The 16,249-nt window shown below is 32.8% G+C and overlaps 1 protein-coding gene across 2 annotated transcripts; it reads left to right on the forward strand.

Moving 5' to 3' along the window:
- Window positions 1-2,282: 2,282 nt before the first annotated feature.
- vas (ATP-dependent RNA helicase vasa) lies at window positions 2,283-16,018 on the forward strand. 2 transcript variants are annotated; one of them, XM_072529067.1, is made up of 12 exons: window positions 2,283-2,435; window positions 2,506-2,613; window positions 8,767-8,995; window positions 9,313-9,411; window positions 12,793-13,001; window positions 13,205-13,390; window positions 13,474-13,695; window positions 13,765-13,941; window positions 13,995-14,187; window positions 14,799-15,089; window positions 15,460-15,635; window positions 15,744-16,018. In XM_072529067.1, exons 2-12 carry the CDS (start codon window positions 2,563-2,565, stop codon window positions 15,792-15,794), a joined length of 1,884 nt encoding a protein of 627 aa, XP_072385168.1. In that variant the 5' UTR covers window positions 2,283-2,435; window positions 2,506-2,562; the 3' UTR covers window positions 15,795-16,018. The 2 variants fall into 2 exon arrangements, with proteins under 2 accessions (XP_072385168.1, XP_072385169.1); XM_072529068.1 differs by having other exon boundaries at window positions 2,332-2,435; window positions 2,495-2,613.
- The last annotated feature ends 231 nt before the right edge of the window (window positions 16,019-16,249 follow it).

Raw genomic sequence — 16,249 nt, forward strand, 5'->3', positions numbered from 1 at the left:
AAATTATCGCTCTTATAGTGTTCGGAGAAGTTGGTAATTGGAATCCACTTTTTGCGAATAACCGTCTCAAGTCGGGTAAGGTACAAAATGAACTCAAGCTAAAACCATCTTTACAAACCATCCTAGTAACCATATCTTCCATAGAATTTTCTCTTTCAAAGTAGGAATTAATAGTCTTCTTCGACTTTTTGCTCGGAACTACTTCCTGATTATCTTCATTTTTTGACGAGGTTGCTTTGGGGGCATTGGGAGCTGGTATAATGGTGCTGGTGCTTGAAGAAGAGACGTTGTGTATCTTTTTCAGATGTCCTTTTAAGCCTGTTGTTAAGCGGTTGCTAATCAAAAATTTTTTTGAGCATAAAGAGCATTTTTGTGAAAAAGACCCACAATTTTTTTATCATGTTCAAGAGACATTTTAATTAATATTGGAGTAACTGGAACAGCATTAAATCTGAAAAAAAAACGTCTGTGAAATGAGGTGTAGGTATAACTCGTCCAGATAAAGAAACAAACTGTAAATGGCAACGGCTATCTGAACGTGAACGTGAATGAGAAAACAAGAACGCCTGATATATGTGTGAGACTTGGTCTTAGTGTGAGCCATAGATAAAGTGTGAGCGAAAAAGCATGACCACCGGCAGCCCTTTATAGACTGTTTCTTTATCTGGACGAGTTATATTTGTTGAATGTTTTGATTGAAAAAAAAAACTAAAAATTAAGGGGTTACCCACACCGATTGCACCAACGTAGACAAAAAAGACCCCGTTATCCTAATATCCGTTATATATTTGTTCAATAAATGATTCTCTATAGTCTATTACTTGTTTTGCTCTAAAATATTCATAAATTAATTGACATATTAAAACTAATATTAGGGTTCAAAAAAAAGTATCCGATATTAGGGCATCATTCACGGTTCTGTGCTTCTTGTTGCCATTTCTTGGATATTCGTCTAATGTCGTCCATCCAGCGTGTTGGTGGTCGTCCTCTGCTGCGTTTGTCTTCTCGTGGGTGCCAGTCAATTAGTTTTCTGGTCCATCTTGTGTCTTTCAGTCTCGCTATATGATATTAGGGCACTTTACTCTAAATATCTTGGAGATATAAAAAATTGTATTGAGAAAGAGATTCAAAAGCAAAAGGTAATGGTTTAAAGATTATAATCGTATTGTCTACAGCTTCATCGCAAATGCCGGTCCACTTTGACCGGTATCTCAGGAACCAGTGATCGTAATTTAACATTTTTTCTTTTAAACGAAGCGTCTTGTCAAGTCTTTTCTAACGCCGTTTTCTGAATTTATAATAAGCGAATAGTTACCGAGGTATTATATTTGTTTATAAGCCAAAAAATGGTTTATAATTTTAAGACATTACTGAAGCGCCAAATTATTCTATTTTAATGCCATAAAGTACGTTAGATGGGTAAAGTTTAGATTGCAAAATTATTATATGAAATCTATTAAATCGATTTTAATGAAATTTGGTGAGCTGTTTTAATATATAATAAAGATTTTCTAGGCGAATTATGAAGGTCCTAAGTGCAATGTTATTTTACAGTAAGGGTAATAAGTTAAAACATTTTTAACAGGTCGTATCCTATAGAAAATTTAATTGTCGCTATTTTATTTTATTACGACCTTGCTACAAAATGAATCGTTTTAAAGTTATAAACAAGGAGAGTAGAAAAAAAATCGATGTTTTTAGTAATTTTTAAATATTTTTTTATTGATGTTCCCGACCTAATAAAAGAGGATAAGTAAATTATTATTCTGAAGTTATCAAACAACACACAACTTTTTCTGCAAAAATCTGAATCCCATCTCTCACATCCAAATTTAATTGTTTTTTTTTCAGATGCGCCCTGGTCTATAATGTTTTTAGGCAGACAATTTTCACATGCTTCCTCTAATGAAAAAGGGAGTTTTAAGTATGAAAAAAAAATTGAAATCTTTTTAATTTTCAGAAATAAATTTTAATGAATAAATAACTAATTTAAAAAAGTGATGTTGAGAGCTGTTAATACTAAAATAAGTAGAATATGTACAATATAAATTATATCTATGACGTCATATTTCTTATTTAATTTTACATGTAGGCAACCAGTAACATAGATATAATAAAGTTCAAGTGTCTTTATGAATATAGACTGATTAAATATCTTTTATTTAGTCAGTCTATATCATACAGATCTTATTTAATAGCTTAATAACAAAGTTAGTAAATCAGAAAAATAATTAAAATTCAATTGATATGAGAATCAAAGATAAACCAAATACTACACCGTTAAAAAATGCCTAAATGTACTTCCTGTTTTTAGGTTTGTTAGATTTTTCCTGTTTTTGTATAAAAGTGATTATCAGTCATATTTCACATTCCCGGGTAAATTGATCTAAGTACATGACAAAAAGTTATCATTGTGTTATACAAGTATAAAACCGGTAAGAATATATTTTTTTAAATACCTTCGTGCAACATCTCATGTTATGAAAAATTCCACTTTGTTTTTAGATACGGAATATAAAAAAGTTTCCTACTACACGTGTGTTAACCAGTAAATTGTAAATTATGGATGATGATTGGGATGATGACTCTGGATCAGCTCCTGTTCCCACAGTGGTATGAATTTTTCTACATTTTATCTATTTGTTACTTTAGTATAAAGATGTGTTAATGTGTTTTTATATATTGCTTAAAATGTAAAACTACTTAGCCCTAGAATACTTCTCTTCTATTGCTTTTTGTAAAAATGTTATATTTATTCATTTTAAATGCTGCAGTTATAAAATTGCCAGACACAAAAACCAAACGGTTTTTTATCTGCTAATATTTGTTTAACTATAAGTTCCATTTTTTTACATGATAGGCGCCAATGTTTTAGCTTGATATCAGTGGCCTTGGAGCTCATAAAGAGACAAATCCTTTCTTTATAATAATTTTTATTTGGCATCTCTTCTCCATCCTTTAACTTAGGTTTTATATAATCATCTAAGTTTATGGTTTCTTGTGATTAATAAAATTACATTTTATATATAATTACACTTTATATATTATATTTTATGTTTTTGAAATTTCGACTTCCACTCTGGAAATCTTTCTCAAAAAATAAAATAAGGGGGCTATATACTTGTTTGTAGTTGACCAAATTGACAGGCAACTCACTGCACTATCTTGTAGGTAGATACCCATGGTATCTACCTACCAATGTGTTGTGTATTGTGTTCATATAGATGTGTTTCTTTCTGACTTATTAATCCATTTATGTTGGTTCATTCTTGTTGTGATTTCTTCTTTTAGTTTTGTCAACCAGAGGCTGCTACATTCTGCTGATGGGTTTGCTACAAATTTTTCTGCATTAAGATGGAGCTGCTTCTTTGTTTCTCATTTTTCATGTCTGTTTTTTCTTTGACTGTTGATACATCTTTCCATTGTACTCTGTGCTCATTGTTCCAGGCATGTTTGCATACCTGTTATCTGTAGAAGTCTCTGTTTTTTATGTAATGTTCTCTGCTCATTTATTCTGACACTTAGTGATGCTGCAGTCTCTCCTACATCAGAATTGTTGGATTCACAGTGTATTTTATAGATCTCTGTTGTATTGTTTGGTTTGGTTTTGGTCAGAATAGGTCTCAATGTATTGTCATCCTTAAATCCCTTCATATGAGCATTTCAGGATTGCTTATGTTGTTATGTTGTTTACTTTCTTCAATATTGTGCAGTTCCTTGTTTATAGATGACAGAGGGTAATCATTTTTTATTTAAATCTTTTGCAGGTTTTTTTCTTCGCGATTTTGTATGCAGATTCCACATATTTTTTGCATGTTCTTCGTAGATTCTCTACAAACATAAAATGTCTTTCATATTCTTTGAAGTGTATATAAGTACGTTTTTTAAATCAAGTTGTTCATCCTTTGAATTTTTGTCTTCTGGAGATTATTTAATCTGTAACAGATCTTACATACAGCTTTATAGCTTTTTGGTTAAATTAAATGTTTCAAAATATCTCCTATGCATGTGTGGTATACTAAGGCTGTTAGCCAAAGTTTTGAGAAATAAACTAAGATCAATTGGTGTGAATTATTTACAGCTCTGATGTAAAATACTAAAACAAACAAACATATAGTAGACCACTTCAGAAGTTTTTTTACTTGGTTGTTTGAGTTTTTTAACTTATGGACGAAAAAAGTACTACTGCCTTATTTTTGTTGGGTACATAAGAAAGTAAAATAATATTTTCAACATACTCATACAATTTGATACTGATTTATTTCCCTTTGTCCTGTGGGTAAGCAGTAAGAAAATTGTCAGCTTGTTCTTTTAAGTGTAACAAAAAATGTAAGTCCTCTTTTTTGGAAGTCTGTTGTAACTTGCCAACTAATAATCCAATTTGTCTGCTATATATTTCCTTACTCCTTTTTATGGGTTTTAGTAACCTTTTTACTGCTTGTATTGATACTTGTAATTTTTTTTTCTTCTGATGATCCCTGACAATCTAAACCTTTACCAGAATAAATGTAACCATTGTACAGATAATTATTTCTGACATCTACAAGGCACAAATTTTTTATGCCATAGCAGGTTTTTTCAGCATATTCATCTTAAATCTGCATACACCTCTAAAACTTACAATGTGTTCATCAACAAAAACATACTGATTTAAACAGAAATTGCTTTTCAATATTTCTACCTGCCTTATCCAAATAATTATCAAATCTTAATGCCACTAAAAAAGTTTGGCACTGCCTTCTTGGCATTGTGCACCTAAAGAGGTCTCATTCAGTGCCATCAGTAGCAAACAATTCTTCTATATTTTCCCTTTCTGCTTTAAAAAGCCCTTGTTTCTACTGAATCTACATCTTTTTATGGGGAATGGTCTGCTTTTTTGTACCTTGTTTGCAATTGTGAAAGTTTATAGTTTGTCCATCAAATAAGTTGTTTCTGCATCATTTCTTCACTAAATAATAAAGTCCAGACTTCAATAGTGCTTGCAATATCACCCAGTTTTCTGAAGGGCCTCATAACCTAGGCAAGAACTTCTTCAAATTATTAATTCTCATTAAAGATGATGAATAATGTTGTCAGAAACATACTACATAAAAATTCCTACTAATTTACTAATAACTGAAATAAACTTATTATTGCAAACATATTTAATTGAAAAAAGTAGGATGATCATGAATAATGAAAGTGTATTTATCTAATCTATTTATAAATACTAATCTATAAAAGACTATTAAAATTTAAAAAGTAAACATTTTAACCTTTGTTTTAATTGTTGCACTTTTGTTTTGTTGATAAACTACCTGGGAATAATTGTTTATTTTTAAGTTACAATTAATTTTGGCCATGAGTATGCTTGGTTGCATAGTAACTTGCAACCACTTTAAAGTAAAAATCTTACTAATATAACAAAAAGTTGATTACTAAATTTATAATAGATGGAACCAAGTTCAGTGAGTAGGAATAACATTGTTTTTAATATTATTGGATTGTAATATCCAGCTTAAAGCAACAAATGAATTATTAACAGTATCAAAATGAACAAGCTGTAGGTAAGCAAAAATTTTAAATTCTTTATTAGCTTGTTAAAAATTGATATTATAAGAACTTGCAACTGCAATATTGCATAATACAACTTACAAAAGTAAACCTACATTTATATAATTAAAATTTAACAGAAAAGCTGTTAGGTTAGGTTTAATATGAGTGGGCCCTTAACCACACTTCTACTCTGTCTAAGACTTGACCTCAGTTTTTGTTTATGTTAGAACCAGCCAGTCACAAGAACAGTTCCCAGATGCAGTCAATTTTTTATCACAAAACACAGAACCTGCTAGATCAGTTAAATTTCTTGGTCTTCATATTGACCAGAACTTGAATTGGGGGAACAAATACAAAATACAACAAAAAAACTGAATAGAGTCTGCTACTCATTAAGGGTATTGGAGAACTATCTAGACCAGGGGATTTTACTATCAGTATGTTAAGCAAACTATCATTCTGCTATGTGATATGGTGTAATCTTCTGGGGTGCTGTTTGTTTTTTCACCTGCTTCCAAATCATGGCTATTATACAAGAAACCTTGAATTTGAATTTCCCACTTCACAGATTGTCTCTAACAGAGAGAAGTCCTTTGTATGTGTATTAAATTTTACAATAGTCTACCATCTGGCATTCAACAGGAAATACACTATGGAGCTTTTAAAAGAAACATTTTTCAACACCTAGTTAACATTGAGCCATATACTGTAATGGAGTGCCTGGCATATCCTTCTCCCTTATCAGCATATTTAATTTGTCATGTTAATATATTATTATCTGTGATGTTAATATGTATATATTTTTTTAAATATGTAATTAATCATTTTTTAATCTTTAATAAAATAATGTGACGTTTTTTTATAAATTATGTTTAAAAATGTATGCAAATAAAAATTTACTCTGCTCTACTCTATTCTAAGAGGTCTATTGTGACTCATCTCTAAGTTAAAATTATCGTTTCAGCCCAGCCTTTTTAAGAAAGTCTATAATGCCCAAATTGAGGCAAATTATCCTCTCCAACCCTAGGCAGTTGCACACAAAGTGTTCTGCTGTCAGTTTTGAGTTTATTCATGTCTTCTTTAAGGCGACAATGTCCTTTTAGGAGTTATATGATAAGTCTCAGATCACTCCTATTCATCATTGGTAAATCTTTGGATCTCCTCTTCGAAGGTTCATGTATAAAAGCATTCAAATATTTAAGACCCACTTGTTCATACCAGTGGGTACTTTTTGACTGTTTTATCCAATCCGATATTATTATTTTGGTTGTGCTTGTTGTTATGCCAAAGAAATGTACTGGACCTATGAATGTTTCTTTTGCCTGACAAGTGGGTCCACTTTTCACTTCCTTCAATATCATTATATCCAGGCACTCAGAATAAACTTTGTTACTTTTTCCAATCAGAATCAGATTCTGCAGATAGTTCCAAACTAACTTTCAATCCAGTCGCTTCCAGTGTTTTTAATGCTGTCTGGCTATCTGATACAATTTTTATAAATCGTCCCTCTTTATTAGTTCTTCTGCAGTTCCTCTTTATTAGTTCCTGCAGGCACATCTCTACAGCATAAATTTCCGCTTTTAAGATCATATAGTGATTATCTAGGCTTTTATTAAGGCTTTAGCCTGTGTATACTCCAGTTCCAACTCCTTCATCAGTCTTAGAGCCAATCCATTGTGAGGTTCATTTTTTGTCCCTTGACAGATGTGAGTAAATGGCATTTTGAAATTATATTGGTATACCTGGCACCATTTCTAAAGGTGCATTCTCATGAGGCATGTTTAGTTGATCAACAAAAGTTCAATGAAAATTCTAGTGAAAACCTGTCTGAAGAAAAGTTTGACTCGGTCAAACTTTTATCATTCAAGTGGTGAGTCACCATGAATTGTTTTTATGTTCAAGTTTGTCTTGTGTTATCTTTTCAATCAAGATTTCTTGACTTGGAAAGCTGGTGTGGTACATATCCATTTCAGTACATAGGCTGTTATTTCAGTGTTTTCACCTTCTGACTATCAATCTCAATCTAAAGCAATTTCAAACAGCATGATAGGAGAATATTCATCATATTTCATTTCAAATCATTACTACAGACAACAATACAGGGACAATTTTCAGCAGCCATCTGATATAATACTACAGCTGTAGCAGGTCTCATAGACTTTACTCTTTTATAACTTCTGTAAACAACTTTTAACTTTAATAAAATTTTGTAGCACATAATATATTGCTGTAAATACTTATTAAATTACTACCATATTTCTAAGAGACTCCTTCATATTCAGCTCAGAGGGGTGCTCCTGCTGGGGGTATCATATTCCATAAACCTGTTTTATGAAATGATCCCTTGTTTATATAATTTCACACCTCCAACAATAGCACCCGCTGTTAAGATCCTGTCCAGAGTCAATCCCCCTGCTGCCTGGTGGTAGACACTTATCCATAATAAATATTAATGACTCTCTTAGATCTCTGGTAGGACTTCACATACTAAAAATATCTTGCTAATAGCTGAAAGTAACTTTCAGTATCTTTCTTATGGCATTCTGCACTTTTACACAGAAGCTCGTCGAATTTTTCTTCTGACATTCTTAAATGGTTTCTATATTCTTCTATATCCTCTAACGCTAGTCCCTTGAGCAATGATTCTGATGCTCCCAATCTATTTCTTCTTAGAATCCACTGTCTCACCCAAAAACGTCGTTTTTATGAGTTTTGTTCATATTAACAATTATTGTCAGTGATTTAAAAAAAAACTGCAATAATTGGTACACATTCACGCGCATCAATGTTCGACGCCATTTTTAGATTGACTCATTGATTCAATTTTAATTGAAATATGTGAACAATAATTGATGAAAGTTGCTTTCAACTTTTGTTGATTGAATAAAATCTACCAACTCTTGACCCTGGATGATTTTTTATTATCTCCAGATTTGATCCTGTTATACTTTCACCTTGCTTCCTGGTGTGTTATTCTCCTTCTGTTTGCTCCTACCTTCGCCTTCTCCATCCATATATGTAATGAGTGGAGGTTAATTATGATCTCCATGGAGGCGGTTGGAGTAGTCAACATCGTTCCTATTATAATTAAACATGCTTCTCATTGAACCTCATTCCGCTTCTCTCTGGTGGTATTTTGTTGGCGTTTAGACCATTATACTAGCAAACCTCCATACCACAAATATCTGTATTATAATGCTTTATTACCGAGTAATTTTATTTTGATTGCAGGCTCCTAGTGTGGCAACAGAAGGAGGTAAGAAGTTTTCAGCTGGAAGAGGTTTTAAATCTGTAGAGATAAGTGATGGAGATTGGGGCGACAATGGTGGTTCTAGTTTTGAAAATGGATATTCAGGCAGAGGTGGTGGAAGAAGGGGCGGCAGAGGAGGTAGTGGTGACAATTATCGCGGCCGGGGAGGAGATCGTAATCGAGGAGGTGGAGATCGTAGAGGAAGAGGAGGTATATTATATTTTTTTTTAAATTGCTTACTGCGGTAATGTATTTTTGTTTCATTCATTGTTAGCATATTAATTTATTCTATTTCATGATTTATACTGATATACGAAAACTATTTAAAAAATATAAGTTATTTTGGTGCAATGACACACCCTGTACATTTCTCGGTTAGTTTTTCAGATAGCTGATTTATCAAAAAAAGAACTTATTCAATCTTTTTTGTAGACCTATCAGAAATTTAAACATTAGGAAGTTACGTTACTTTTGTACACAGTGTATAATATCAGAAGATCATATACTATCTAAATTTTATTGTTTAGGTTATAGTAGAAATGGTGACAGTAACGGCTACAGAGAGGAAAATGGTGATAGTTATGGCGACTCAAACAAAGAAAATTATGGAGGATTTGAAAACAGAGGTAAGTTCGATTTTACTACAATTATTTATAGTGAAACGAGAACGATTTCGCCTATTTTTACTTAATACATATTTGAAAGTAGGAGCTCCATTTTCGAAGAAAAATGTATGTACATTTATGTGGAAAATATTTTTTTGTCATTCGTCAAATGGAGGTTTCCATATGGAATTTCCTTGTGTCCAATATTGCTTGAATTTGGAAGTACTTGGTATTTCTATTTCACCTTCATTGCTGACATGTCTACTTCCTCTTCAGAACTTCATATTTCCTGCTCCAATATTTGTGATGATTCATAATTTTCATCATGACTATCACTAATACAATTGTCTTCACAGCCATCTGGTATCACTCGTGCTTCTTAATACATTTTTTTCTTCCATAGAAAGTAGATGTAGGTATAGGTAATGGATTTTGACAAGATCTATGACTGTAAATAACAGGTAAACTTGTGTACTGCATCGGCATGACTCATAGCTCTTGTCAAAATCCATTACCTCTACCATCTATAGAACAAAAAAACTCACGAGTTATTTACAACAAATTACCGTATGGAAATGGTATATGGAGGTTTCAAACCATTTGTCAGTTTATTTGTCGCGCACAATACGTTCAACTGCTGCCACTTACAATCCTGTTAAAAAAGAACAGCTTCTGCTGAAGGTAGTGTTTTTTGTCCATCCTATACTTGGACATGCAATATGCAATGCAAAAAAATTCGTTGTTGATGATGTCTGTTCAATTTCTTGTTGCAATGTTTGTTGACCTTTTAGAATAATTTACTCAGTGATTCATTCATTCTTTCTTTTAAATAGTAAATTTCGCAACGGCAAGACGCTACCTTCTCACAGAAAGTAACGGCAACAATGTTAATTGTGGGGTGAATTTGTCTATACCTACAATCCTATCAAATTTTGAGTATAGTATAAAGGCGGGTACACATATGCGAGCAGAACTGTTCGCAAACCGTTTGTGAACGCTATATTCGTTAATTTTTACGACGGGACGAACCGCTTGCGAGCTGTTCGTTCATTGCTCGTCAGGAACCGCGGCCTGTCGGTTTTTGGGACGAACACAAAGAGTGTTCGCAGTTAAATTTGGACGGTGTTCGAGACTATAAATTGTTTCTGCTAAGTGTGCGATGAGATAATTCGGTTAAACAAAATTGCTGAACGAGCGCGGCTTATTCAAAAGTAACGAGAAAAATTAATAACAGATAATGTAAACAAAATACCGAAATGTTTAGAATAACGAAGTAAATTAATTCTCGGTTTGTTATTAGATACTTAGGGTATTGGATAGTCTGAACATAAACATATTTTCAACGAACTCTTCGCGAACAGCTCACGAGCAGTTCGCGAACAGTGCGGCTCGCATGTTCGCTTCCCAGATACGCTTCGTCGAAACTTAAGCACGCCTCAGTCACGTGGCGATAATTTAGAGATCCGATAAACAGGGTTGCAATAAGCCAAAGCGTTCATATTTTAATTGTGCCTGCATTTAGTTTAAACCTTATATTTTGTAGTGCATTTTTCTCTGCCCTTAAATAAATTATTATGAAATATAAATATAATTTTGTATATTTACTTAAAAAAAAAGTATGACAGGACATCAACATCAAAAAACATTTTCACGAGGGTTTAAGGTCGAAGTTTAAGTTAATTAACTACTACTATTACAGCCGAAAACGTGCTACGTGGCCAAAAGGTATTACGACATATAAAAGAAGAACACCAAAACAATGTGGATAAAGGAAAGACCATGTATAAAGACCGGTTAGTAATTAGGCGATGATAAGTGAACCTCAAACAATTTTTAAAATTTTAAATTTAATTCCAATCACTTGAAAAGTAAATTATTTAATTTCATATAGGTATTTTATATTCACTAAGAATGATCCATCGACAAAAATGTAATAAGTATATGATGACAAGTATTTGCTGGTAACACTATCTTCACAGATATCGCCACCGTTGTACATATTCTTTGTGGATAACAGTCTTTATATAACATGAATTATTTTTCAATATATTGCATACCGCTAAACTATATTGCAAAAGCATAACTTAGATTATTTGTTAACCTACATTAACTATATGTCACATTAAACAAAAATCATTAAAATGTGTTTGTTAATAAATTAACTGTAAGAATACGATATATTATATTCCGTAGGTCCTACCAATAAAATAAGAAAACTTGTTGAGCATCTCCGATTGACACAGAGCAGTAAAATGTTATACATAAATATGTTGTTATAGATATCTTCGCTTACTTGGTCCACTAGTAATAAATTTATCAGAATTAAATGGTAAAACAGTCTTTACACATGGTCTTTCCTTTACATGTTTACTCACACATAAGTTTTATTCTGAAAAGCTATCAGTACTGCCATCATTAGCAGTGTTTATTGTAATAGATACTAGTTGGACCTCTATTATATTATCTAATTCCACACTTTTGGTTCTACCTGTAGGATACGGAAGCAGTCCCAAAACAAGTTTGATTTTGTTTGTAGCCTTTTTGTTAACTATATATTTATCATAAGGTTTTTTATATTCTTTGACAATTGCTAATATTTGCACTTTGAGAAGCGAGCCTTCGATAGGAATATTTTTTGACTTCAACGAGTCTATCTGTATGTTTAGGGAGGGCTGTAGGGGATGGGGAGTAAAGTCCTACAGTACTTAGGCCACAATTGATCCATTGTGCAACTTCCAGGGAGATGTCGTCCTTAGCTAATTGTCCACCCTGCTTCTGTCAAAGCATAGGTTTTTCCTGGTCATTCCCAAATACTTCTTTGATGTTGACTTTTCAGTGTTACTTAGTGTTACCCTGGCTAGTCTACATCCTTGCCCTTCTTCCTATCTTTCACGGTTTGGTTATCTAGGCTATTATATTTTTATTCCTTAGTTATTAAAAGAAATGAGCAAAAATATACTTCTAAAATTAAAAAAAAAACAGAATGAACAATGTATAATAATAATAAGGTCTTTATTTTTCCTTCAAATTCATACAATACACAAAATATATAATTTATATATGCATAAAATACAATAAGAAAGAAAAAATGCCGAAGATATAATATAAGGTATAATAACAGAGTTTTAAGTCTAAATTAACACTATTTATATTATCCACACAATTTGGTTAAATTAACACTATCAATAGCTCGAACCACTTAATTTTAATCAATGTCAAATTAAAGATTACAATGACGACACGACACACCACCGGTCACGCATCCAACTGTATTTACTTTGAGCTCGTCTTGAACCTGAACTGACTCAAGGCTTTTATAGGGAATTTATTTGTAAACTAAGAAATCTCATTGATATGTTAATATTTTTATAATAACTTTAAAAACCACTATCCAATTTCCAGGGCGTGGTAGAGGTGGCAGAGGACGAGGTGGCGGAGGTAGAGGTGGAAGAGATGACGATGATAATGACTTTGATGCCAATAAAAGCGAGGAACCGCAAAAGCCACGTGAAATTTATATACCCCCGGAACGTACTACAGATGAAGAACTGTTTACCAGTACAATAACATCCGGAATAAATTTCGTTAAATTGGATGACATCGAAGTCAATGTAAGTATTTAGAACTCCTTACTGTTCCGTTCATCAGTACAAAATTTTTCTATTTTATTAAAAAACAGAAAACTGTTTCGATTATTGTTTTTTTCCTTGTTACGTTTTTTATATATCCTTCTGTGCTTAAAATTTGGAAAAAAAATTTTAATCTCACTCTTGAGTTTTAATTGGATTGTTTTAATTACTATTTTATGTTTTAGGTTAGCGGTGAAAACGTTCCTACACCCATTTCATCTTTTGAATCTGCTGGTCTGAGACCCCATTTATTACAGAACATTCAAAAATCTGGTTACACGAAACCAACACCCATTCAGAAACATGCTGTGCCCATAATAATGCAGGGAAGAGATTTGATGGGCTGTGCACAAACAGGTTCTGGAAAGACGGTTAGTTACCATTGGTTTTTGGAAAACCTAAAGTTGAGATTGTTTTAAGAGTGCCTTTTAATAATTCTTTTTTATTATTTCAGGCTGCCTTCCTTTTACCTATGATAAACCAATTATTAACTAGTCAAGAAGGACCTGCAATGGATGGCAACTGCTGTCAACCGAGAGTCGTGATAGTTTCTCCAACTAGAGAATTGGCAATTCAGATATTTGAACAAGCAAAGAAATTTGCCTACAATTCAATAGTCAAAACAGTAGTTGCATATGGTGGTGCTAGTGTTAGTTACCAGAAAAATCATGTTTTGGTAAGTAGTACTTTTTTTATTATTTATTCCATGTTTTTTCTTATTATTCTTATTGTAATCTATTTTTAGGCTGGGTGTCATATTTTAGTCGCAACACCGGGACGGTTAAATGACTTTGTGAGTAAGGGGGTGCTCTCATTTGACAGTGTCCAATATTTTGTACTAGATGAAGCTGATAGGATGTTAGATATGGGTTTTTTGCCAACTGTAGAACAAATGTTGGGACACCCTAGCATGCCTGCAACTGTAAGTTGTACTGTAAAGCATTATTTCTTTGTATTAATATTTGACTTTTTTAGGGTGACCGCCAAACACTTATGTTTTCAGCTACTTTCCCTGAAGAAATACAACATCTTGCCGGCAAATTTTTGCTTAACTACGTTTTTGTAGCGGTTGGCATCGTCGGTAGTGCTTCCACTGACGTTGAACAAGTTTTCTATCAAGTTCCAGGCAAGGAGAAAATAAGGAAACTTAAAGGAATGTTAAGTGAAAGTAAGTAAATATTCCAGTTCTGTTTCTTCCTTAAATAAACTTTAAACAGCTTTGCTAAAATATACTAGTGACGTAGAAATCCGAACTCCCATTATAAATTATTACAGTAGAGCTTCGATTATCCGAACGTCGATCAACCGAACGACCGGTTATCTGAACTCCCGATTCCCACAATTTTTACAAGACACTGATTCATTAATTCATTGTCACTCTGCATTTAACATATATAAGAGGGTCATTTAATATCCGTCAAAATAGTGTATGCGTCACATTCTTGAAATTATTTTGTTTGGTTCTCTCTCTGCAGTGAACTCGTCGTGATCTGCATTCTGGGGATCATCTGCATGGGCATCTAATGGTATTAATACAGAAAGAAAAATCATTGACGCCTGAATACTCCATCGACACGCGCCCCTATAATAACGTGTCACACAACATATTCCCTATTTGAAGTAAGGGGTTTTGGGACTGGATTGACTGGGGAGGGGATTGACATATTACATGCCTGTATCATTTAAATCTATCCCCTTGGTATTCCAATAAGAGGGTGGGCGGTCGAATTCCCACTCTGTATATTGCAACGGTATATATGAATTAATGTTATTTTGCAGATGGTGGTGAGCGGACGGTCGTTTTTGTCGAACAAAAGAGGACTGCTGATTTTTTGGGAAGTTTCTTATCGGAAAACGGAATGAAATCCACCAGTATCCACGGTGATCGTCTACAGCGCGAAAGAGAACAAGCTTTGTGGGATTTCAAGAAAGGGATTTGTAATGTACTTGTTGCAACAGGTGTTGCCGCTAGAGGACTGGATATAGAAGGTATAGAGCATGTCATCAACTTTGATTTACCGAAGTCAAAAGATGAATATGTTCATCGTATTGGAAGAACAGGGCGTCTCGGTAAGTAATGTTTTTCTATGTTATTTTTTTTCCATATTTCTATGTTATTTTTTTTTCCATAAAACAAAAAGTAAATTTCAAAAAAATATTAATAAAAATGCCAACAATCTTATAAAAACAAAAGCCGATGGATTTAAATTATCGTTATACTACTAAAAACTAAAAATAATTGACAAATAGTGTGAAAAAAAAAGATTTTGAGTTTTAAATTTATTTCACTTAAATTTTATTTTAATATGTAAATAAATATTATTTCAGAAAGACGGTATAAGATTAGTTTCGCCAAGTAGGAAATCTTATTATTTCTATTGCTGTTTAAATATTATTATTTACGTTTTTTACTATAAAACTAATTAACGCATATTTATAGGAAATAAAGGTAAAGCTACCAGCTTTTTCGATTCATCCAGCGATTCTGCTCTGGCACCGGCACTAGCTATTATTCTGAAGCAGGCTGGACAAGAAGTTCCTTCATGGTTTGGTGAGATCAGTTCTCATTCAACATATCAAAACGATCGTGCATTTGGAGGAACTGATATCCGTGGGGTAAGTTTTGACAAAAATCTACTTTTCTTTAATTCAAAACATATATCTATAAAGTCGCTCATAGCCATAGTAGTAAAGTAATGAAATTAAAATTTTCCTTAATTTTAGGGAGAATTTGGAAAAGCGCAGGTAGCAGAAGAAGTAGACGAGGAATGGTGATCTACATTTGTTTGCGTGTTAGTTGTGAAGCAACAACACATCCAGTGATTTTTATATTTTTTCAATAGTATGTATGTCTTTTCAAATTGATATTTTCCGTTTAAGAGTTAAGATCTAAAGTTTTGTTTTAAAAGAAGTATGACTTAGTTATTATTGACATGTTACTTGTATCTGTGATACAATCGTTTTTTTGCAGAATAAATGCTTCTTCTAATTTTTTAAAACGCCTTTTTTGTACTATTTATCCCCATTACAGTTTAAATATCGGAATTTGTTACGAAATAGGTCACCGTAGTCGCTATTGCAGGACACAAACACAACCATCGGAAAACTGAAGCTTAAAGGCATTAAGAAGTAAAACTAGTCACGTCCGGTGTAGATTATTGATTGTAGCTTGTACCTTGATTTTCGTATCGATAATGAAGATAGTGTGAAGCATGCACGAGCCTCTCCCT

This window comes from Diabrotica undecimpunctata, chromosome 4, assembly GCF_040954645.1.
Source record: "Diabrotica undecimpunctata isolate CICGRU chromosome 4, icDiaUnde3, whole genome shotgun sequence".
In the NCBI taxonomy this organism is placed as follows: Eukaryota; Metazoa; Arthropoda; class Insecta; order Coleoptera; family Chrysomelidae; genus Diabrotica; species Diabrotica undecimpunctata.